This window comes from Mustelus asterias, chromosome 18, assembly GCF_964213995.1.
Source record: "Mustelus asterias chromosome 18, sMusAst1.hap1.1, whole genome shotgun sequence".
Lineage (NCBI taxonomy): Eukaryota > Metazoa > Chordata > Chondrichthyes > Carcharhiniformes > Triakidae > Mustelus > Mustelus asterias.
In genome coordinates, this window is record NC_135818.1 from 60,634,605 (window position 1) to 60,660,535 (window position 25,931).

The following is a 25,931-nucleotide window of genomic DNA, read 5'->3' on the forward strand; positions in this document are numbered from 1 at the left end:
GATTTCTTCAGCCAGAGAGTGGTGGGTCTGTGGAATTCATTGCCACAGAGGGCTGTGGAGGCCGAGACGTTGAGCGTCTTCAAGACAGAAATTGATAAATTCTTGATTTCTCGAGGAATTAAGGGCTATGGGGAGAGAGCGGGTAAATGGAGTTGAAATCAACCATGATTGAATGGTGGAGTGGACTCGATGGGCCGAATGGCCTTACTTCCGCTCCTATGTCTTATGGTCTTATGGTCTTATGATGTTCCTGAGTGTAATAATCTGCTATCCCAGAAACCTGCTTGTTCTTTGAGAAAGGCACTGTCTCCTTCTGCTTTCAATTTGTTGAGGAGCACTGTGCTGAAAACCTTCCCAGGTACTCACAGCAGTGTTATGCCCCATCAATTATTGCAGTCACTGAGATTCCCTTTCTTTGGCAACTTGATGGTTACTCCTTGCCTCCAGTCATCTGGGAAACTCTGCTGAAGCCAGTCCAAGCTTGGTTGGAAAAATGTGGGGGTAGGCTTTGGGCTAGCACCCTCAGCCTGCAAAAATCCACCATTGCTACAGAAACAGCAAGATTTATGCACTTTACAGAGACCAAAATAAAACTCTGGGACATACACGTCAGAAGTTGAAATATCATAAATGTCAAAAAAATAACTTATTAAACAGCTATTAAATTTTTACCAATTGACATTAAACAAAAATTAATTTTGCAGGGCCAGAGGCTGTTCAGCAATAATTAAGGTTTATTATGAATTATTAATGAGATGGAACATTTTATTTTTTAACAGTAATATCTCAATATCAAAGGGGAGTTCTTGAAGATTGTCCTCAACAACACAGGAGGAGCAGGGAATCACTGACAGCAACTTCTGGATTTCTGCATTTAACAGTACTTGTGTGACTGGCCAAATATGCTGTCAGTTTCATTGCCATTACACCCCAAAAACCTGCACCATTATTTCTACTTTCATTACCATGCATAAAATTGGCAGGCATTCTCTGGCAGAGGTGCATATGTTTTGGCAACTTTTCATTCTGCTCTGGGTTAAGGTCAATTGAATTCAGGAGCACAAGAGTTTTGTTTCGAGTACTTTCTCTGTTTGCTTTGCCAGCTCCTGGAAAGCTATAATCATTGATCTTTTCCGAAAGAAGTACTGAGGGTTCACACTGGGGTCTGTCACATAAGGTTGGGTGACGCCCAGCTGTTCTCAAGTCATTAAAATTACAGTCACAGTGCCAACATCAATCACAGTACTTTGAAATCCTGAGACCACTCAAGGTTATTAATATATAATAGGTGAATTTGTTCAAACAACTCTGCTTATGCTAACAACTGTCATATTTTTATATACAAAAAACAGAGATCTCATTATCACAGCCCTGCACTGAACAGGAATGTTGTTGGTAGAGTATTGCATTTCTTAAGCAACTTTCAAAATATGCATGTGGTTTCTTTTATAAACATTTAGAAAAAATGTTTTTTGAGTTTTGTAATCCTGAGAAACTAAGGAAGCATTGGAATCATAAATTATTTATATTTTAATGTATTTTCACCTATTTTTCTGGGGGTGAGAGGGGGTGGGATATCAGCTACTGTGATGCCCATGAGAGGTCTGGGATCTCATGTAGGTGCAACAGTTCTTTTGTACGTGGAAGGTCAGTATAGTGATTTCTTGGCCTGTATCTAGTTGCTTCCAACCCAGGGTGCCCTTGGTGAAATTGCTGGATGTAGCACCTCTGAAGAGAAGTAGCAATGACTAATTGCTTGCTATGCAGTATCAGTCTGTCCTGTACAGTTAGTTCCTCTCTGGCGAAGAATGTGCGGACCTCATGGGGAAGCCCCCTTGAGGACACGGTCCAGCCTCTTGTGATGATGTTGTGCAGTTATCTGTATGTGTTGTCCATCTGGCATCTTTGAGACCATAGAATCATAGATTCCACAAGTGGACAACAACCCTAGTGCCATAATGTCTATGTCTTCCTCATGATATGCCAGGTCTGTAGTGGGTAAGAAGTCTCTCAAAATCAGCCAAGTACAAATCCTTATGTTTGTAGATGACATTGAGATTGTAGCTTTAGCATCATACGCTCCAGTCATGCAGACAGTTTGAAGATGCTTTTTTAGGAATTTCTGACAGGCGAAGACTAGAGCGAGAAGTTCCTTTTCAATCTGAGCATAACGAGTCTGTGTCAGTGAGGGCCCTTGTTGCAAAGGCTATTGGTCTGCCATTGGATGCACCAAGTTCATGCTGGGAGGCATCTACTGATATGAGTACAGGTGCTCAAACATCATAGTATTGTAGCAGTAATGGGGCTAAGTGCTGTCTGCGTCTGTTTCAAGAATGCTGTGTGGTGCACTTGCCAATACCATTCGACATTCTTGTGGAGAAGTTGATGGAAGACGTTCAGTGACCTCACTGTAACATAGGATAAACTTAAAGATAATTTGTTATACCAAGGAAGTGCTATCAAGCATGCTTATCAAGGGGGATGGCAATCTATCAAATAGCCATTGTTTTGTCTGGACCAGGCTTCATGCCATTGGCTGTGAGTAAGTAACCCACATAAGGAACCAGATTGACTCTGAATCTGCAATTAGCATGGTTAAGCTTCAGCTGTATGGTCCTGATTCTGTCAAGGACAAGATTAAGATATGTATGTTGTTCTTGCATAGCTTGATCCCAGACCAGGATGACATCAACAATAATTTTGCAGGATTAACCTGCAAAGAGTCGCTCCATGCATTGTTGGAAGATTTCGCTGCTAGTGGAGATCCCATAGGGCATTTTGATATCTATCTGCTGGAGATATGAATGCTCCATGTTCCAAAGATTTCTCATCTGGTGGGATCTGCCAGAATCCACATTTCACATCCAGGATGCTGAAAACTTTGGCATTACACATATCTGTTATCACTTGTCTTCATAGGTGATGAGGTCTGAGCCACGCCTCTCCTTTTCAAACTTGGCCCAATTGTCTGCAATATTTTTATCGAAAACAAGTGGGTTGGTATGGCAAAATCCTTGTGCCATTATCCCAGCTCCTGATGCCATGTAGAAGTGCTGGGTTGCCAAAGATTGGCGACCAAGGACTTGTAACAGACAAGACTTTATTCACAAGCTAATCTATGCTTCTGTTCTGCCCATGCTCAGGAGAACCCCTGCACTTCCATCACATGACCTCAAGTAATCACATTATCAGGTGACCACTTGCTTGATGATAAATGAGTCCAAGAATTAAAATGCCTGAGCCTCTGATTTGGGTTGCATCCACTGCCTGCAAAATGTAAGCAACTACGCTAAATGGTCCTTAATTGGAGTCTTAATTATACAGTTCTGCTTTCTTGCAGTGAGCAGGTGATTCACATGCTGGCTCACTGGAATAGCGTGCTGTGCAGACTCAGCTCCTTGCTATTTTCCCCAGCACCTCTTCTATTCACACCAGTGAGGGCAAGATAAATTCTACCCAATGAGTAAGTCTCTTTTTATTGCTAAAACTGTGACCGAGCTATTTCAAGAGTCAGGAAACATAAGACTAGTAAATTAAATGTTTTACAAGTACTAGCGAGTGTTCCAAGTGCTAAATGTATGGGGAAGACTTAGCATTAGGAACTGAATGTGTGTGATATCCATGATGGAACCAAGTGCCAAGTCAGTTAAGAAATCCAAGACAACTTCCAGGTACAGTCTTCATAAGCATTTTGCTGTAGAGATACAAGCACCAAATAGGGAACTTTCATTTTCTGTCTAGCCCAGTGAAAATCTCTCAAGAAAACAAAATCTATGCTTTTGAAAGAGATCTCTCCAACGATCCCTTTCATGATGGATGATGAGGCCTCTTAATTGCATTGCTGCCTGTTTTAGGTATGAGTGTTGTGTCCAGTTAAAGACGTGCCTGAAAGTTGGTTCAGGCGAGCAAAGGTCCTGCCGGATTTTCAGCTGCCAACTGTGCAAACCAGGTGACTAGCAGTTGCAAGTACAGTTTGAGTATCCTTTATCCAAAACCTACAGGGCCATTTGCATTTTGCATTTCAGGTCATTTTGGTTTTCGGATACCACATATAAACTTGCATTACTGTAGCCTAGGTAAGCTACAGTCTAAAGTAAATAAAATGGCTTGAAAACTAAGATATATCAGAGAATAATAAACACAAGGTAACTGTAATAAGTTTCTTTTTGACACCATTACCACAAAAATTGCAAGGCAAACAAACAACTAGACTTCCTGCGCTAAAGGTTGATGAGGTTCAAAAAATTTTAAGTTTTTGGATTTATGGATACAGGACACTCGACCTGTGTCTGCTGATGTTCCAACCTGTTTTTCCATTGTACAACTCTGAAATGAAAGACAGATACACACATACGAGCAGCACCTCTTTACAACTTGATGTCAATAAGAAATATTAAAGTCTTGAGTCATTTATAGTTAAATCCATGAATTATTTTGTGATTTCCTTTATTCATTCAGGGCAGCACAGTAGTTAGCACTGCGGCCTCACGATGACAGGGACCCGGGTTTGGTTCCAGCTTGGGTCGCTGTCTGTGTGGAATCTGCACGTTCTCCCTGTGTCTGCGTGGGCTTCCTCCCACAGTCCAAAAGACGTGCTGATTAGGTGCATTGGCCATGCTAAATTCTCCTTCAGAGTATCCAAACAGATGCCGGAGTGTGCCGACTAGGGGATTTTCACAGTAACTTCATTGCAGTGTTAATGTAAGCCTACTTGTGACACTAATAAATAAACTTAAACTATGTCTGTATGGAAGTCTCTTGATTTCAGCTGAGAGCGCAGTTAGTTGTTCCATGTTTTCACACAACAAAACTGAGATTTAACAAGGGGTTAGGCAAACACTAGCTATAAACATACACAATCCTCCACCTGCACCTTCACACCCTCCTTTTGCATACACATGCAGCTATTAATAATTGCTCTCCTTGAGCATCAGCAAATCAAGTTCTTCATACCATCTGAGTTCTAAATCCACTTTATGCAAGTTAGTAACTTTTTTAAATTCCTTAACTATTTGTAATGTTTGATCATTGAGGAGATTAGTCCAAATTATATGGTTTTGGATACAAAAGAAAAATTGCCCATCCTTGTGAAGGTTGTGGTGAATCACCTTCTAAAACTGATGTAGTCCATATGATATATTACCATTTCAGCTAAAATGCTGTAAGGGAGTGAGTTCTAGGATTTTGATCCAGCAACAACGAAGAAATGGTAATATAGTTCCAAGTCAGGTGTGTGACTTGGACGGGAACTTGCAGGTGATGGTGTTCTCATGCATTTCCTGTCCCCTCATTGGTAGAGGTTATGGGTTTGGAAGATGCTTTCAAAGAATGCTTGGTGAGATGCTGCAATGCATCCTGTAGATGGTACACACAGTGCACTGGTGGTGAAGGGAGTGGAATGTTTAAGGTGGTTGATGGATGATGATCAAGGGGTCTATTTATCCTGGATGGTTTTCAGCTACTTGAGTGTTATTGGAGTTGCACTCATCCAGACAAGTGGAGAGTATTAAAACACATCACCTGACTTATGTCTTGTAGATGATGGGCATGTTTAGAGAGTCAAGATGTGAGTTATGCACAGAATTCCCAATTTCTGACCTGCTTTTACAGAGACAGTATTCATATGGCTGGTCCTGTTCAGTTTCTTGTCACTGATAATCCCCCAACATACTGATAGTGGGGGATTCAGTGATGTGAATATCAAGGGGGGAGTTGGGTGGGAGTGATGGAATGGTAAGATGGTCATTGCCTGGCACTTGTTGGAGATGGTCATTGCCTGGCACTTGTTTTTGTGTATGTTACTTACCACTTATCAGCCCTAGCCTGAATGCTGTCCAACCTGACTGCATGCTGACACAGACTGCAGGAGTTTCAAATGGGACTGAACACTGAGGATCCTTAGGGTGGTGTCCTAGGCCCAACCATCTGCTTCACTAATGACTTTCCTTTGACCATAAGATCAGAACTGGAGATGTACACCTATGATTGAACTGTGCTCAGTACTATTCATAACTCCTCAGATACTGAAGTAACTTGTGTCTGCATGCAGGAAGACATGCACAACATTCTGGTTCAGTCTGATAGGTGGTTAGCTTACCTAGGCTTAGGCTACGGTAATGCAAGTTTATATATGGTATCCGAAAACCAAAATGACCTGAAATGCAAAATGATTGCCAAAAAAGATAATAAATAATCAGTAATTAATGCAAATTGGATGCCTATAATGTTGGTTTCCTCCAATTGGTCTATTTTATCCATTTAAATTTATTTAAGCTATTTAGCCTCCGTTCTAAGCCTAAAGATTAATTTCAAATTAATCCATCTGTTTCGCTTCTTATTCATAAAAGATAGACAATTGTGCATGGTTATAAACATTACACCTTTCCAGAATACTAGAAAACTAAACTAGAGTTATCTCAGATTAGAATTTAGACTTTACATAAATCCTTTGATTCTTAAATTCCTGACAATTACCTCGCATCCTGCTTGCCTAGCTTCAGCCTGCAGAATCCTAATTATATTATCTAAAATATGTGTTGGCTTCTATTACTGAACACATTCTCATAATACAAAAATACTAACACCAACCTCAGATGAAATTCCCATATCTCAAAGATTGTTCCAAGAAGCTTGATTTCTGCTTCTGTGCCAAATACTACTATTTTTCCTCAACAGTCAACAATTTTTATTAAACCAAAGTTTGTCCAAGATGACAATGTTCAATATCCCTCTCCGAACCAGGGAAACTTTCCCCCTTTCACATTCTTGGAACAGGATATAAAAAAGCATGATCCAATAGTCTCTTTTTTTTCATCTCCATTGAAAACTTTCTTGTCACAATCTATTTTGTTGACATGACAATAGTACTTCTCTGAAGATTGTGTTTTCTTCTTCCTTTTAATTGTTAATTATGCCACCTTAAATCCATTTTCTTCTCCTGACACATTTTGTATACGATATGGTAGCTTATTCTTCCCATGACTTCAAAACAATGGAATTCTTGAATCACCTTCATTCTTTTCCTCCTCTTCCAATATTCTGACTTTTAAAATCCAAGCTGACTTAATCACTCCTTTCTAATATATCACTTTTAAAGCTGTGCCGTGTCGGCACTAGGGTCTTTGGCTTTTTACTATGTTACTTAGTTTTTTAAAAATCTGTTCACTTAACAGTTACAGAAACAGATCATGGCAATGATATTCTAATATGCAAGCCATAAGTAACAAATATACATTTCTATGCAGCTTATAGCAATTGCTCTCCTTTCAAGTATAGCCATATATATTGACACTAGATCAGTGTGATATAAACACTATAGTTACATTAATAGTTAATACAAATAATTTTTTTGGCAGAGATGTTAACAATTATGTTTTGCACTTTCATGTCAGTTAATGCAGTACATAATATACCCACTATATGGCACTACAAGTGCAGTAAAACATATTGCATGTTTTACTGCACAACTCAAATTTACATTTTAGTGAGATTTTCCATTTAAACTGCTGAAAAAGTACATTTTGCTGTACGTTTTAACAACTTGTATTATATTGCCTTTTACAGATCAATTCCAGAATTGTTTATGGAAATTCTGTTTTGGAGAAAAAATGTTTCTTCTGAATATGTTTCCATGTATGTATGTCTTCATAAGGTGGAGATGCCGGTGTTGGACTGGGGTAAATACAGTAAGAAGTCTCACAACACCAGGTTAAAGTCCAACAGATTTATTTGGTAGCACATTTATTTGGTAGCACAAGCCACTAGTGGCTTGTGCTACCAAATAAATGTGCTACCAAATAAATCTGTTGGACTTTAACCTGGAGTTGTGAGACGTCTTACTGTGTCTCCATAAGTCCAGATGAAAATGCATAAATATTGCTTTGGGACAGGATGATCGCTTGTTGCCCTTAGCCTCTGGAATCTTGAGCTCAATGCTAGATTAGTTTGAGTAGATAACCATTTACTTTCTTTCTGTTATACCTGCAAATATGAAATGTTGCAACACAGAAATAGACCATTAATTAATTAGAATCATAGAATACCTACAGTGCAGAAGGAGGCTATTTGGTCCATCGAGTCTGCACCAACCACAATCCCACCCAGGCCATATACCCTTAACCCCACCTATTTACCCTGCTATTCCCCCGATACAAAGGGGCAATTTAGCCTGGCCAATCAACCTAACTCGCACATCTTTGGAGTGTGGGAGGAAACCGGAGCACCCGAGGGGAACCCACGTAGACACAGGGAGAACGTGCAAACTCCACATAGACTGTGACCCAAGGCCGGAATCGAACCCAAGTCCCTGGCATTGTGAGGCAACAATGCTAACCATTGTGCCACCGTGCCGCCCCATTCTTTGCCAATGTTTTCCTTCATCTAAAGCAAGTGGTCTTATTACATTCACTTGTTTACCCAATACTCTTTTAATATCGGTCTTTTTCAAACCATCTAATTGTCTCTTTGAACAATTTATGAGCAAGATTTCCAAAATTCCTACCCATGGCAATGTACCTCACCCACCCTGACCACTTAAGAAAACTGGGGGTTGTGCATTCTTAACTTTCCCAATGCTCACTCATGGCAGTGATGATGAACCACCTTTGTGAGCAGCTGTAGTCCTTATGGTGTAGACACATCCATGGTACCATTAAGAGTTCCAGGAATTTGATGAAAGAACAGCAATATATTTGTGAGTCAGGATAATGATGTATTACAGGTGTGGACAGAAAATTTACCCAATGGACTCTGCTTCAGCAACAGTTCCTAATTTCACGTTCGCTTTGTAAAGAATTTTCTTCAAACCTCATTTAATTTCTTTGCAATCATCTTAAATATGTGCCTTCTTGTTACTCCCTCACCAGTCAATGAAAACAATTTATTTACCTTTATAACCCTTCATAATCTTGAAAATATCTAGGGATACCTGTCAATAATTTATTTGAGTGCCAGTGAAACTTACTCACTAAACTAAACATGGTAGTGAATTTCATTGACCCATTGATAATGACGAAATAGCAAGATGTGCTTAATTTAGGATTATGTGTGACTTGGAAGGGAATTGGAGGTGGTGGTTGCTCTCATTTTCTTAGTGGTGGGGTCGCAGGGCAAGGGAACGCCATTGAAGTAACCTTGGTGAACAGCTGCGGTGCATCTATAAATCATTTAGATTGCAGCTATAGTACACTGAGGATAGAATATATGGATAGTGAGTTCAGTGACAGGGCAGCTATCAAATCTTTCTGCCTGGATGGTATTGATGTTGTTCAGTATTATTGTGACCCATCCGGGAGAGTGTCAAGTATTCTATCACACTCCTGATTTGTCCCTTCGAGATGCTGGATAGCATGTGAGGAAATGAAATGAGTTACCCAGCAAACACTCCCCAGTCTCTGTTGTGGTCTTATAGCCACAGTGTTAATATAACTGGTCCAGTTCCACTTCTTAAAATTATAATACCCAGGATGTTGTTGCTGGGATGCAGCAAATGATGCTATTGAAGGTCAAGACAAAGTTGCTGAGCTTTTTCTGAAGTCATTACCTGGCACCGATGTGGTGTGAATATTATGTTTCACTTGTCAGCCCAAGGCTGAATGTCATCCAGGTCCTATTGAAGGATAGCAGAGGTTGCTTCATATTTGCGTTGTTAATGCAGTTGAATGCTACTGCCTCATTAAATAACAGCCCCACTCTTGACTTCATAATAGAGGAATGGTCATTAGTAAAAGCCTGAAGATGGTTAAGCTGAGAACACTTTCCTGACAAACCCCTCCAGTAATCACTTGGGACATAATAAGTATTCTGTGACATCATGGCCTTGTTCCTGGAAGCAGCATTCAAGGTTTTACATTTGTGTTTCCAACATTCCATTGATTTTGTTGATTTCTGCTCTATTTTAGTTGGTCATGTTTATTATAGAGTCTACTAGAACTCCAAGGTCTCGTTTCCCTTCAGCCTTACCTATTCTAACACTACCTATGGAGTATGTGTTGCTAGATTTTCCACTCAGTGTGTCCTTACACTTGTATGGGTTTTTTTTACTGCCTGTGATAGGTGTGTTTAGGATGTGAGGGATATGTTTTCTTGCCTTCGAGCAATTCATAGAAATCATAGAAACCCTACAGTACAGAAAGAGGCCATTCGGCCCATCGAGTCTGCACCGACCACAATCCCACCCAGGCCCTACCCCCACATATTTACCTGCTAATCCCTCTAACCTACACATCTTAGGATTCTAAGGGGCAATTTTTAACCTGGCCAATCAACCTAACCCGCACATCTTTGGACTGTGGGAGGAAACCGGAGCACCCGGAGGAAACCCACACAGACACGAGGAGAATGTGCAAACTCCACACAGACAGTGACCCGAGCCGGGAATCGAACCCGGGACCCTGGAGCTGTGAAGCAGCAGTGCTAACCACTGCGCTACCATGCCGCCCCAGTTGTCCCAGTTTAAATAATTTCAGCAGCAAGCAGCCATAAATTTAAAAATAAGGAAGGTTATTTATTATCTCACACTTTCCCTGGAGATTTAAGCATGTGATGTCTCACTTACTTGACTCGCCCACACAAAGATTAGACACATAAGGAACAGCAAAAATTACAATTTATGATTGTCTAAATCTTTTTTGTGGCAGGCTTGTAATTTCTTAGATGAGTTGACACTTTGATTGAAGTGAAACTCTTATAAAGCAGGCGCTTTTTGGAAAGCTGCAAAACCTCTGCGGAATTTCCAGGAACAAAGAAAATTACAGCACAGGAACAGGCCTTTCGGCCCTCCAAGCCTGTACTGACCATGCTGCCCGACTGAACTAAAACCCCCTACCCTTCCGGGGACCGTATCCCTCTATTCCCATCCTATTCATGTATTTGTCCAGACGCCCCTTAAAAGTCACGATCGTATCTGCTTCCACTACTTCCCCCGGCAGCAAGTTCCAGGCACCCACCACCCTCTGTGTAAAAAAAATAACTTGCCTCGTAGATCTCCTTTAACCTTGCCCCTCGCACCTTAAACCTCTGCTCCCTAGTAATTGACTCTTCCACCCTGGGAAAAAGCTACTGATTATCCACTCAGTCCGTGCCCTTCATAATCTTGTAGACTTCTATCAGGTTGCCCCTCAACCTCCGTCATTCCAGTGAGAACAAACCAAGTTTCTCCAACCTCTCCTCATAACTAATGCCCTCCATACCAGGCAACATCCTGGTAAATCTTTTCTGTACCCTCTCCAAAGCCTCCACATCCTTCTGCTAGTGTGGCGACCAGAATTGAACACTATATTCCAAATGCGGCCTAACTCCGGTTCTATAAAGCTGCAACATGACTTGCCAATTTTTAAACTCAATGCCCCGGCTGATGAAGGCAAGCATGCCGTATGCCTTCTTGACTACCTTCTCCACTTGCGTTGCCGCTTTCAGTGACCTGTGTATCTGTACACCCAGATCCCTCTGTCTATCAATACTCTTAAGGGTTCTGCCATTTACTGTATAGTACCCTATAGGATATAGAGGATGGTTCTCCAGTAAACTCTCAATTGGAACAGGTTAGGGAGAACTTTTCTCACTTTCAAGGTATTTTAACAATTTTAGTTTTTAATTTTAACAATTTAATTATTTCTGCATTGCATAAATTGCTACCAACTTTCGTTAAAACATGCATTGTGACCAGATATTTTATTTGTTATAGAATAGCATCTTACTAAATGGCTTTAACAAAAAAATTAATATTCAAAATTTTTTTTTACTATTCACTTCTTATGAACTTGGATGAACTGTGCTACAAAACTTTGCTTTGTTTAATATATCAAACTGACGTCTCTTGAATCAAAGCACATTAAAATTCCTTTTAAATCTACTCTTGGCCGAGTATTATGAATTCTGTGCCAGTGTTTGCAGATGTTATTTCAAAGTTTTTGATATTCAATTTAAAGTTGTTGTTCGTTTACATGATCTCTCACTTCCTTCCCAGCTGAAATGAGGGGTGGCATGGTGGCACAGTGGTTAGCACTGCTGCCTCACAGTGCCAGGGACCCGGGTTCAATTCCTGGCTTGGGTCACTGTCTGTGCAGAGTTTGCATGTTGTCCCTGTGTCTGTGTGGGTTACCTCCGGGTGCTCCGGTTTCCTCCCACAGTCTGAAAGACATGCTGGCTAGGTGCATTAGCCATGCTAAATTCTCCCTCAATGTACCCGAACAGGTGCTGGAGTGTGGCAACTAGGGGATTTTCACAGTAACTTCATTGCAGTATTAATGTAAGCCTACAGGGCCTGGCCAATATAAAAGATCTAAGCTGCATATGTGTGGCTCTTTCCCAGCTGGTTCATGCACTGGAGGCCTGAGGTTTGTTGGGTCTTGGAGATGCTGAAAATAAAGATTACTTTTGGTTTAATTACATGGATTTTTAATCACTTTGAATCTTTTTCTATGGCACGCTTGTGAGGCTCACACCAGTGTGTTGTAGCATATTCGAACCACTGGTCTAGACCATTCAGAGACAGCCCCAAAACACTTGCTGGAACATGCCTCAAAATTCATGCTGGTCTGCTGCATGCAACATGACTCCCATGAGGGCGCAGTCCTTGCTGCCAGCCCTTGGGCAAGCACCTCAGGAAGAAGGGAGGTAGTATCCTGGATGCCTCTCCAGACTGGTTGTCTGTCAGTGGTTAATCAGACTCCTGTTCCCCTAAAACCACCCCCATGTCACCATAAATCCCCATCTTTCATCCTTTTGCTGTGGACCATCAGTGTCCTCTTGACCAAATTTCTGGAATAAAAGGCACAAATATAAACCATTCCATAATGACTTTTTCCAACAGACTGAACTATTCACCCTACTGTATGCTATTGTTCCTGTCTTGAGTTCCTTTGCCTGTCCATAATGCTTCTATACAGTACTACCCTGCGGCATGTCTAGTGGAAGGCTTACATTGGGAGTTACTGCAGATGGCCTTTGCAGAACCGCTCTCAAAAGGCCTTGGCCTGCTTTTCCACTGCAGAACCTTGCCATAGGTGGCAGCTTCCACTAGCTGATGGGCAGCAGCACAGCCACTGGCAGAGCACAAATGAATGTACAGCAGCTTTGGCTACCACAGAGCCCTCAACAATCCTACTATTAGCACAAGTTGCCGAACTGCTCAGTTACTGAAAGCCACTTTCAGAACTGGTAGCAGCTTTAGCCTGTAAGACTCCAAGCTGGGCTTGAATGGCAACAAGCAACAATCTAATGACCCCAGTGTGAGCTTTCACTTCAGCAATGGATGTGTTCCGTCTGGACCACAATGGAAACTGAGACATTAATCACTGGACACTGCAATCACAGCTGGGTTTGCAAGTGTTGCCATGTTCGGATAGATGGGTTCCAAGCTCTGCATGAAGGCCAGTTTGGAGTCAGATGCTTCCATGCTCCTTGATAGTGACAACAGGCTTTGTGGCAGGCATGCCAAAGTACCCAGCATCTCTGCGTACATGACTGTGTGCTGTCTCCTGAATGCCACCCCCATCAAAGTCCGTTGTGGCAGAACTCGCCTATGGCCTCACTCTCTGGGATGTTGGAACATGTGCTTTTCTTGATCCTGGTCTGGCTTCAGCCCACTCATGTCTGATGACGCATCACATATAGAGTTCACCTCTATACTACTCTCGGAAATAGGCACATTGCCAATAACTGAATTGATGTTTACAAATGTTAGATGAAATGATGGTGCTTCATTATCAAATGTGTGCTCTTGCTTATGTTCTTCATTGTTATGAGTAACTGGTTGGCCAGGTGATCGATCTTAAAATCGTTGAATCCCTACAGTGCAGAAGGAGACCATTCAGCCCATCAAGCTGCACCAACAATAATCTCTCCCAGGACCTAACCCCATAACCCAATGTATTTACCCTGTTAACCCCCCTGACACTAAGGGGCAATTCAGAATAGCCAATCAACCTAACCTGAACATCTCTGGAGTGTGGGATGAAACCAGAGCATCCAGTGGAAACACACATAGACACGGGAAGAATGTGCAAATTCCACACAGTCCTCCGAGGCTGGAATTGAACCTGGGTTCTGGCACTGTGAGGCAGCAGTGCTAACCACTGTGCCACCACCCATCTTGGGCCCAAGTACAGCAAGGGAGGGTTGGGGTGAGGAAACGAGGGCTTGAGTGGAAAGCAAGATCCATGATCACACCATTTTCAGCTTGTACTTCATGCCAGATGAAGTGCATACAGGATGAGGGTGAAGTGAGATTTGAGAAGATGACTTGAAGTTAAAGTAGGAACACACTATCCTTCTAAATGTTTTTGGCAACTTTGATTGCAGCAGCCTCGCTCATGCTGACCCAGTAAGACACAGAAATGTCTCCTCCAAGGGGCTCAAGGAGATAGAGGCACGCCTGTCCTTTGCTATTTCTCATCACTGCTTCCTTATCGCGTGTGAACTTGGCCTGTGGGATGGAAAGCAAGGTTACAGGGAGAGGAGTCTCAGTGAGTGCGCTGCAAGGTGCCTGTCAGGGCTGAATAAATGTCTGAAAAGTATGTGAAAGCTGCCAGATGTGTGTGGGAAAGCATCAGTAAGAAGTTTAACAACACCAGGTTAAAGTCCAACAGGTTTATTTGGTAGCAAAAGCCACACAAGCTTTCGGAGCTCCAAGCCCCTTCTTCAGGTGAGTGGGAATTCTGTTCACAAACAGGGTATATAAAGACACAGACTCAATTTACATGAATAATGGTTGGAATGCGAATACTTACAGCTAATCAAGTCTTTAAGATACAAACAACGTGAGTGGAGAGAGCCACAGAAAAACCGCACCGACCTCCTCAGAAGACAAACACGGGACACAGTGGACAGAGTACCCTTCGTCGTCCAGTACTTCCCCGGAGCGGAGAAGCTACGGCATCTCCTCCGGAGCCTTCAACATGTCATTGATGAAGATGAACATCTCGCCAAGGCCATCCCCACACCCCCACTTCTTGCCTTCAAACAACCGCACAACCTCAAACAGACCATTGTCCGCAGCAAACTACACAGCCTTCAGGAGACCAGCGACCACAACACCACACAACCCTGCCACAACAACCACGTGACGTGCCGGATCATCGACACAGATGCCATCATCTCACGTGAGAACACCATCCACCAGGTACACGGTACATACTCTTGCAACTCGGCCAACGTTGTCTACCTGATACGCTGCAGGAAAGGATGTCCCGAGGCATGGTACATCGGGGAAACCATGCAAACACTGCGACAACAGATGAATGAACACCGCTCGACAATCACCAGGCAAGACTGTTCTCTTCCTGTTGGGGAGCACTTCAGCGGTCACGGGCATTCAGCCTCTGATATTCGGGTAAGCGTTCTCCAAGGTGGCCTTCACGACATACGACGGCGCAGAGTCACTGAGCAGAAACTGATAGCCAAGTTCCGCACACACGAGGACGGCCTCAACCGGGATATTGGGTTCATGTCACACTATTTGTAACCCCCACAGCCTGCCTGGACCTGCCGAGTTTCACTGGCTGTCTTGTCTGGAGACAATACACATCTTTTTAGCCTGTCTTGATGCTCTCTCCACTCACGTTGTTTGTATCTTAAAGACTTGATTAGCTGTAAGTATTCGCATTCCAACCATTATTCATGCAAATTGAGTCTGTGTCTTTATATGCCCTGTTTGTGAACAGAATTCCCACTCACCTGAAGAAGGGGCTTTTGCTACCAAATAAACCTGTTGGACCTTAACCTGGTGTTGTTAAACTTCTTACTGTGCTTACCCCAGTCCAACGCCGGCATCTCCACATCATGGGAAGGCAGCAAGCAGTGGAGAATGAGGGTGACGTGAAGGGTGTGAGGGTGAGGTTCAGCAGCCCTGTTGGGAGGAATGCAATGAGCGGTGCAGCTTGCAACTTAGTGGTGGAGCTTGCAGTTTGGTGGTGTAGTTTGCAACTTAGTGGTGGAGCTTGCAGTTTGGTGGTGTAGTTTTGCTGCCTGATGGAGCAAGCTACACCACGAAACAAGCGGTGTAAAACAAAGCAGCTTGGTGGAGCTTGCAGCTTGGTGGTGCTGCTTGGTGAAGCTTGCCGCCTGATGAAGTTTGCAACTTAGTCGTGTAGTTTGCTGCTTGGTGGAGCTTGCATTCTTGGTGGTGTAGTTTGCTGCCACTTGCTCCATGTGAGAAGTTTTGAACATGTCCTTGTGAAAAATATTGGGGAGGGGGCTGGATAGTCACGTGAGTCGCAGCGACCAATAGCCGTGCGGGCTGCTAGGCGGCCGGGCAGCGGGGGGGCCGGAGCCGGAGCTGAGCCTGACTCGGCCCGCACTGGAAATGCCCAATAAAAACAAGAAAGACAAGGTGAGTGAGGGTGGCCGCTGAGCGCCGAAGTGGACGGAGCGAAGCCGGGGGAATGTTGTGTTTCTTCGGGCAGTCTATGGAGAGGGGGGGGAAGGGGGCTGGATACCCCCCCCCCCCCCCCCAACCACCCGGGGGGGCTGCCCGTGTGTCTCCCCGGCCCGGAGGGAGGGAATGGCCGGTGTCCCATCCGACTGTGCCAGCGGTCGCCTCACAGTCGCTGGGGTCGCCGGCGCGCCTCCCGGAGCGGCCGCGATCCCGGGCTGGGGATAACTGTTCACTCTCCGCCCCTCCTGTTCCTCAACTCCGGCCCTGATGGGTTTCTCTCTCACCTCCAGGAACCTCCGAAAACCGGCAAAAGTGGCAAAGGCGGCACGAAGGACGGGCAGGAAAATGCCGAAGTGGAGGTAAAGATTTGAAGGAGGGAGTTTGGAGGCGGCTCTCGCGCCCTCAGAGCGGTTTAACTGGAGAGAGTTTGGGAGTGGGCGCCGTTTGGGAGTGGGCGCCGGGGTCCCCCCCCCCCCCTCCCGGGGGGTGGAGGGCTCCCGCTCAACTCCTGCAGCTCAATATTTGGGTACCGTCTTGACCTGCTGAAGGTTTTCCCTTTCACCTCAATCCCATTTAGATGCCTCTTCACTTTTATAAATGGAAGAAATGCCTATGATCGTTTCTGGGAGGGTAGTTTAATTTGTGATCATGTAGAACCCAATGCACAGAATTAAATATTAGGAAGACTGAAGCTATTGTTTTTGGTCGACACTCAAAATTCTGTCCCAAGTAGTACATGTCGATAAAACCGACCTCTCCCCTCCACCCCTCCCCATTCTGCCCTCTCTGACCACCGCTGGCGTCCCGCCCCCCATCCCTGGACTCCTGCTGGCCTCCCGCCCCCATCCCTGGCTCTCCCGCCCCCGCTGGCCTCCCGGCCCCGCCGCCGGGCCCCCGCTGGCCTCCCGGCCCCGCCGCCGGACCCCCGCTGGCCTCCCGGACCCCCGCTGGCCTCCCGGCCCCGCCGCCGGACCCCCGCTGGCCTCCCGGCCCCGCCGCCGGACCCCCGCTGGCCTCCCGGCCCCGCCGCCGGACCCCCGCTGGCCTCCCGGCCCCGCCGCCGGACCCCCGCTGGCCTCCCGGCCCCGCCGCCGGACCCCCGCTGGCCTCCCGGCCCCGCCGCCGGACCCCCGCTGGCCTCCCGGCCCCGCCGCCGGACCCCCGCTGGCCTCCCGGCCCCGCCGCCGGACCCCCGCTGGCCTCCCGGCCCCGCCGCCGGCCCCCCGCTGGCCTTTCCCTGCTCCTCCTTGGCTTCATCACGCTGTTCCAAATACGGCAATGCTCTATCTACTAACTGATGGAGTAGTAAGTTCCACATACTTGGTATAAAGCGATTCCTCCTTTTTCATCTGAAGCAATCATGTAGTGCCATTGCTTCTGTATTGGTGCTGACTTTTTCTTCAGGATTTACTTCTTTAGATAGATAATGCAAATACCATACAGACTTCCTACTGTATAGCAGCTCAGCCCATCTCAAGCCAAGGATTAGTGCGATCAAAATAGTATGTCAACCTTGTGTCAGTGCGATAAAGTCATGTCCTATTGCCCATCCCTAATGACAATTGTGAGCTGCCGTCTTGAATACAGCTGAGTAGCTTGCTAGGCCATTTCAGAGGCCATTTAGGAATCAACCATATTGATGTGGGTTTGGAATCACATTGTCCAAACCAGGAAAGGATAATTCTTTTCCCTAAAGGATGTTAGTGCATCAGATGTTTTTTGTTACAACAGTCCAGTTTAAGTCCTCCTGTGGGAAGGGAAGTCCTGACTCTTGATCATTAATTCAGACCTTTAGATTATTCGTAAAGTAAGGTAACCTGCTACCAACCCTGTCATGAGCTAAACTAATATCAAACATAAAAGCATTTTGGCACACTCGTGTTTTCACTGCTCCAAGTCCTGACAACCATTTAATTACAATGTCTTATCAACTCAGGACCCCGGAGCGGGGGGGCGCGGCGGTGGCGGCATTTGTTCATGTGCATGCTCCAAAACATAGGCTGCATTTATACTGCAAACTAAAGTCAGCATGAGGCAGTTGTGACACCAGTTACAGTGCAAGATCTACCTCGAAGCTGAGCTGACGTCAGAGAAAAGAGTGGTGAGCCATTCCACCTGAGGGTATCTTGCTCCCAATTCACTCCAGTGGCAATGTGGACCGCAGAAGTTTAAATCGATAGAAAAATAGAATCTGCTGTACTTCATCACCACTTCTCCACCTCCCTACTGGTACTAAATTACACTGCTTATCTAATATCCAGTACTGGATGAGCAGAAATTTCCTCCAATTAAATATTCGGAAGACTGAAGCTATTGTTTTTGGTCGACACTCAAAATTCTGTTTCCTACCTACTGACTCCATTGCTCTCTGGCAACTGGGATTAATGATGTGGAGATGCCGGCGTTGGACTGGGGTGAACACAGTAAGAGTTTTAACAACACCAGGTTAAAGTCCAACAGGTTTATTTGGTAGCAAATACCATTAGCTTTCGGAGCGCTGCTCCTTCGTCAGATGGAGTGGAAATGTGCTCTCAAACAGGGCACAGAGACACAAAAATCAAGTTACAGAATACTGATTAGAATGCGAATCCCTACAGCCAGCCAGATCTTAAAGATACAGATAATGTGGGTGGAGGGAGCATTAAGCACAGGTTAAAGAGATGTGTATTGTCTCCAGACAGGACAGCCTGCAAGTCCAGGAGGCAAGCGGTGGGGGTTACTGATAATGTGACATAAATCCAACATCCCAGTTTAGGCCGTCCTCATGTGTGCGGAACTTGGCTATCAGTTTCTGCTCAGCGACTCTGCGCTGTCGTGTGTCGTGAAGGCTGCCTTGGAGAACGCTTACCTGAAGATCAGAGGCTGAATGCCCGTGACTGCTGAAGTGCTCCCCCACAGGAAGAGAACAGTCTTGCCTGGTGATTGTCGAGCAGTGTTCATTCATCTGTTGTCGTAGCGTCTGCATAGTTTCCCCAATGTACCATGCCTCGGGACTTCCTTTCCTGCAGCGTATCAGGTAGACAACATTGGCCGAGTTGCAAGAGTAGGTACCGTGTACCTGGTAGATGGTGTTCTCACATGAGATGATGGCATCCGTGTCGATGATCCGGCACGTCTTGCAGAGGTTGCTGTGGCAGGGATGTGTGGTGTCATGGTCACTGTTCTCCTGAAGGCTGGGTAGTTTGCTGCGGACAATGGTCTGTTTGAGGTTGTGCGGTTGTTTGAAGGCAAGAAGTGGGGGTGTGGGGATGGCCTTGGCGAGATGTTCGTCTTCATCAATGACATGTTGAAGGCTCCGGAGGAGATGCCGTAGCTTCTCCGCTCCGGGGAAGTACTGGACGACGAAGGGTACTCTGTCCACCGTGTCCCGTGTTTGTCTTCTGAGGAGGTCGGTGCGGTTTTTCGCTGTGGCGCGTCGGAACTGATGAACTTTCAGCGTCCAGATGCTGAAAGATGCCCACATAAGAACAGGATATGGTGCTCGACTCATCGATCAACAGTTCCAAACAGACCATTGTCCGCAGCAAACTACCCAGCCTTCAGGAGAACAGTGACCACGACACCACACAACCCTGCCACAGCAACCTCTGCAAGACGTGCAGGATCATCGACACGGATGCCATCATCTCACGTGAGAACACCATCTACCAGGTACACGGTACCTACTCTTGCAACTCGGCCAACGTTGTCTACCTGATACGCTGCAGGAAAGGATGTCCCGAGGCATGGTACATTGGGGAAACCATGCAGACGCTACGACAACGGATGAATGAACACCACTCGACAATCACCAGGCAAGACTGTTCTCTTCCTGTGGGGGAGCACTTCAGCAGTCACGGGCATTCAGCCTCTGATCTTCAGGTACGCGTTCTCCAATGCGCTGTTGTGTGTCGTGAAGGCCGCCGAGTCGCTGAGCAGAAACTGATAGCCAAGTTCCACACACATGAGGACGGCCTAAACCGGGATGTTGGATTTATGTCACATTATCAGTAACCCCCACAGCTTGCCTCCTGGACTTGCAGGCTGTCCTGTCTGGAGACAATACACATCTCTTTAACCTGTGCTTAATGCTCCCTCCACCCATATTGTCTGTATCTTTAAGATCTGGCTGGTTGTAGGGAATCGCATTCTAATCAGTATTCTGTAACTTGATTTTTGTGTCTCTGTGCCCTGTTTGAGAACACATTTCCACTCCATCTGACGAAGGAGCAGCGCTCCGAAAGCTAATGGTATTTGCTACCAAATAAACCTGTTGGACTTTAACCTGGTGTTGTTAAAACTCTAACTGGGATTAAGCCAGTCTGTTCACAACTTTGGTGTCACATTTGATCCTGAGATGAGTTGCTGACTGCACTCACCATCATTATCTCAACCTATTTCAATCTCTGTAACTTCAACCCTGCTTCTACTCATCTGCTGAAACACTCGAGCTGATGCATCATTGGAACAGTCAAGACTAGAGGCAATGTGTCCTGGCTGACCTCCCATTTTCTACCATGAATAACCTTGAGGTTAACTCTGCTGTCTGTCCTAACTTGCACTAAAGTCCCATTCACCCCTGTGTCCATTGACCTAGATGGTGCCTGATGAAGCAATAAGTTGATTTTAAAATTCTCATCCTTGTTTTTAAATTCCTACATGGCCTTTTTCTCTTCCTATTTCCGCATTCTGCTCCAATCACACTGGAACATTTAAAGTTGCGGATGTTTAAACGGCTAGCATTAGTGAGCACAGATGTTCTATTCTCTTGCTGCCCAAGCCTTCAGATACTTTGGTCCTAAGGAAGTCTAGGAACAGAGCAGAAAATTGGAGATGGTGTAGATCAGCCATGATCTTACTGAATTGCAGTGCAGGCTTGAGGAACTATATGGCCTACTTGTGCCCTAACACAGTTACATTTTGTACATGGGGACTAAGTGCATCTGTTATCTCTTCCCCGGTTTCTTTGAGTATCTATGGTCCTAGAAATTAGTCCTCCAGTTTGTGTAGAATCCGCTCTCCATCTCAACTGTTGTAATATCCCTCTCGACTTCTACTGTTGTGTAATTCCACTTGTAGTGAACACGAAAGCAAGATGTATTTTATCCCTGCCGTTTCAGTGTGCTATTTTGTGAATTTATCTTGCTTGCAATATTGTGGCCCAAACCCTGTATTCTCTTTTGTTACTTGTCTGCGGATAGAATACTTTTTTTAATCTTTGAAATTCCCACACAAGAACCAGATGATGACCATCTGCCAAGAAAGTGAGTCTAACCACTTTCTTTGACAGTCAATGGAGTTAACATCGCTAAGTTCCCCAGCAACACGTGGGCACCATGGTAGCATAGTGGTTAGCACCGCTGCCTCAAGGCGCCAGGGACCCGGGTTCAATTCTGGCCTCGGGTCACTATCCGTGTGGAGTTTGCACTTTCTCCCCATGTCTGCGTGGGTTTCCTCTGAGTGCTCCGGTTTCCTCCCACAGTCACACAGATGTGCAGGTTGGGTTGATTGGCCATGCTAAATTGACCCTAGTGTCAGGGGGATTAGCAGGATAAATGAAGGTTATGGGAATAGGGCCTGGGTGGGATGTGGTTAGTACAGACTCAATGGGCCGAATGGCCTCCTGTACTGTAGAGATTCTAATGAGCATCAATATCCTGGGGTTACTATTGACCAGAAACGTATCTGGATCAGCCACATAAATACAGTGGCTACAAGAGAAAGACGGTTATTGGTTATGCTGCAGTGAACTCCTGACTCCCCATGCAGGCAATTTAATGTATACTTTTTCGGTGGCACAGTGGTTAGCACTGCTGCCTCACAGTGCAAGGGACCTGTGTTCAATTCCAGCCTTGGGTGACAGTCTGCGTGGGTTTCCTCCCACAGTCCAAAGCTGTGCAGATTAGGTGGATTGGCCATGTTACATTGCTCCTTGGTGTCCCAAGATGTGTAGGTTACTTGGGGTTATGGGAAAGGGCCTGTGTGGAATGGTATGTTGGACAGTCTGTCCCCGAATTGTTTGCGGTAATTGGCTGTTGTGGCTTTACAATGTAAAGGTAGTTGACCCACCAGTTAACACTTCGAACATATGGCGACATTTATGTGGATAAGCAAATCTGAGCAAACGTAGGAGAAAGAAATCTCAATATTTATTCACTCTGAAATGCTTGATGAAGGCCTGATTTAAAAGAAGTACTCTAACTTTAAAACCTGGGAGAAATTAGAGGCAGCCGTAGTTAACGACAGCTAAAATGTATTTATCATCACTGGCTTCTCAAACTTTAAATTATCTTTGTTGAAATCTATAAAGAAAATCTTGGCAAAGATGGAAAGAATAGTTTTCTTGAATCTGACGTGAATGATGGGAGGCTGATCTCCCAGAATTCCATATGAAAGCTTTTCTGGGCAGCTAACAATGCTTTGCATAGGTACAAGCTGCTGTGTGATTCCCTAAGTGTATTTGGGAATGTGAGCATGAACATATCTCGAACAAGATGTTTAGTACTCCTGCAGCTTCTCGCCCATTTCATATATGGTAATACAGTAGAAGTTTCAGAATTTATTTTTGGTGTTAATGAACAGTCAGCAGACTGGCGTTGAAATTTAACTAGCACATGGTCCCAGGACTTTCCTCTGAATGCAGACAGCAATCTGAAACTTAATGAAACTGGGCTTCATGTAGCAGTTTCAGCAGGCACCTGTCTCAACCTAGGCTGTGTGAAATGTTGGTTCCTGATTAAATGTTCCTGGCTGAGGAAATTGGGGAGAATTTTTGTTGAGTGATTTTGGAGGAGGTAAAATTGAAGTAAAGGTTTCCCCAAATATCAAAGGCCCATTGTAGATGCCATTTTCGATTTATTTCTCCCTTTTTAAAATTGACTTTAAACAAGCAGCAACGTGAATTCCAAACAGGCAAAATATTCTTTCCAGAAGGGCACAGAGCACTAAACGTTAAACCCATTTTTGAGGCTAAGAACCTTTTAAAGGAGATCTATTCAATATATTTCCTCCAAAACATTGCAGAGGCCCAGGGGCTGATGCAGACCTTGCAGGGACAAAAAAATAAGCTCTGCAAAGAGCTACAAAGGTCAACAAAGGATAGTTTAACAGATTTGAGAGATCAGCATAGTTTTCATTTCTGGATGCTGTAATTTGTTCTAAGTTTGATAACCGAATGTCTTAGTTTTTAATGAGGTAAGTGCTGATCTGCAACTTAACTATTCCTCATGGTATCAAGGGATAGAAATTCTTAGTTTTGGAGTAGTGCATTGAAACTATACTTTTAGTCACGTGGTTTTTATCCTTAATTTCTAATGTTAGCTAGGATGTAACTGAATGAGGGCTGTTTGCTTCTGCACAGGAAGAGCAAGTTTGAAGTAGGCCTAGGAAAGGTATAAGTCAACAACAGGGTCAGTTGTTGTCTTGCTCGAAAGAGATGATGCTATTTTCAAGAAGGGAAAAACGTAAATGCCTTAATTTAATCCTGAAATGTTATTCTTGTTTGACATCATTTTTTGGTGGTTGTCAGCTGCATTAAATTATGAACTTTTAAATGCTCATTCCATTTTAGCTTTCCAAAATGTTCACTTGATAATGCGGGCGAATCGGAGTTCCATATTGTTTTGTTGAATTTGATTTATTATTGTCACATGTATTAGTATACAGTGAAAAGTATTGTTTCTTGCGTGCTATACAGACAAAGAATACCATACATAGAGAAGGAACCAAGAGTGCAGAATGTAGTGTTACAGTCGTAGCTAGGGTGTAGAGAAAGATCAACTTAATGCGAGGTAGATCCATTCAAAAGTCTGATGGCAGCAGGGAAGAAGCTGTTCTTGAGTCGGTTGGTACGTGTCCTCAGACTTTTGTATCTTTTTCCCTACACAAGAAGGTGGAAGAGAGTATGCCCGGGATGCGTGGGGTCCTTAATTATGCTGGCTGCTTTTCCGAGGCAACGCGAAGTGTCGACTGTATCAGCGGGTGGGAGGCTGGTTTGAATGATGGACTGGGCTTTGTTCACAACCCTTTGTAGTTTCTTGTTGTCTTGGACAGAGCAGGAGCCATACCAAGCTGTGATACAACCAGAAAAAATGCTTTCTGTGGTGCATCTATAAAAGTTAGTGAGAGTCATAGTGGACATGCCAAATTTCCTTAGCCTTCTGAGAAAGTAGAGGCATTGGTGGGCTTTCATATCTATAGCATTGGCATGGAGGGACCAGGACCGGTTGTTGGTGATCTGAACACCTAAAAACATGAAGCTCTCGACCATTATTTCTTCGTCCCCATTGATGTAGACAAGGGCATGTCATAAAATCCCCACAGGGCCGAAGGAGGCCATTCGACCTATCGCGTCTACGCTGACAACAATCCCACCCAGGCCCTACCCCCATACTGCACACATTTACCCCGCTAAACCCTCTAACCTACACATCCTGGGACATGAAGGGGCAGGTTAGCATGGCCAGTGTACCTAACCTGCACATCTTTGGATTGTGGGAGGAAAATGGAGCACTCGGAGGAAACCGACGCAGACAGGGAGAACGTCCATTATGGAATGTCCTCCATTACGCGTCCTGAAGTTGATGATTATCTCCTTGGTTGTGTTGACATTGAGGGAGAGATTATTGTCATTGCAACAGTTCACCAGATTCTCTATCTCTTTCCTGTATTCCGTCTCGTCATTGTTTGAGATCTGACCACTACGGTGATGTCATCAGCAAACTTGAAAATAGAGTTGGAGGGGGAATTTGGCCACACAGTCATAGGTGTATAAGGGGCTGAGGAAACAGCCTTGTGGGGCACCGGTGCTGAGGATGACAGTGGAGGAGGTCTTGTCGCCTATCCTTAATTGCGGTCTGTGGGTTAGGAAGTTCAGGATCCAGTCGCAGAGGGAGGAGCTGAGTCCCAGGCCATGGAGTTTGAAGATGAGTTTTGTAGAAATAATGGTGTTGAAGGCTGAGCTGTAGTTGATAAATAGGAGTCTGACATAGATGTCTTTGTTATCTAAGTGTTCCAGGGTTGAATACAGGGCCAGGGAGATGGCGTCTGCTGTGAACCTGTTGCGGCAGAAGGTGAACTGTAATGGGTCCAGGTAATCTGGGAGGCCGGAATTGATTCATGCCCTGACTAACCTTTCAAAGCACTTCATAATGATGGATGTCAGAGCCATGGTAGTCATTAAGGCACGCTGTCTGGCTTTTCTTTGATACTGGGATGATGGCCATTGCCTTGAAGTAGGTAGGGACCTCAGATTGTTGTGAAGAAAGGTTGAAGATGCCTGTGAATACCTCCGCCAGCTGATCCGCGCAGGATCTGAGTGCTCATCCGAGTACCCCATCTGGGCCAGTCGCTTTCCGTGGGTTGACCTTCAAAAAGGCTGCTCTGACATCTGCAATGGTGACCTCGGATACAGGTTTGTCTGAGGCTCCCAGGATGGAGGGTGTGCTGTTGCTGACCTCTTGCTCTAAACCAACGTAGAATGCATTGAGCTCATGGGGAGGGGTGCATTGATGCCGGCGATTTTACGTGCCTTCATCTTGTAACCGGTTATGTCTTGCAGACCTTGCCATAGTCAGCG

General features: G+C 44.8%; 1 protein-coding gene across 3 annotated transcripts in view; it reads left to right on the forward strand.

The window, feature by feature from the left end:
• The window catches only part of ppp2r5ca (protein phosphatase 2, regulatory subunit B', gamma a), a 285,519-nt gene that overhangs the window by 141,450 nt on the left and 118,138 nt on the right, over nucleotides 1–25,931 (forward strand). For 2 of the 3 annotated variants that reach the window (XM_078234129.1, XM_078234130.1), the window contains exons 1-2: nucleotides 16,204–16,330; nucleotides 16,666–16,734. In XM_078234129.1, coding sequence (XP_078090255.1) covers nucleotides 16,304–16,330; nucleotides 16,666–16,734 — 96 coding nt within the window. In that variant the 5' untranslated portion in view covers nucleotides 16,204–16,303. Of the gene's footprint in view, nucleotides 1–16,203; nucleotides 16,331–16,665; nucleotides 16,735–25,931 lie in introns of those variants that run through there. The other variant, XM_078234133.1, reaches the window with a different exon arrangement.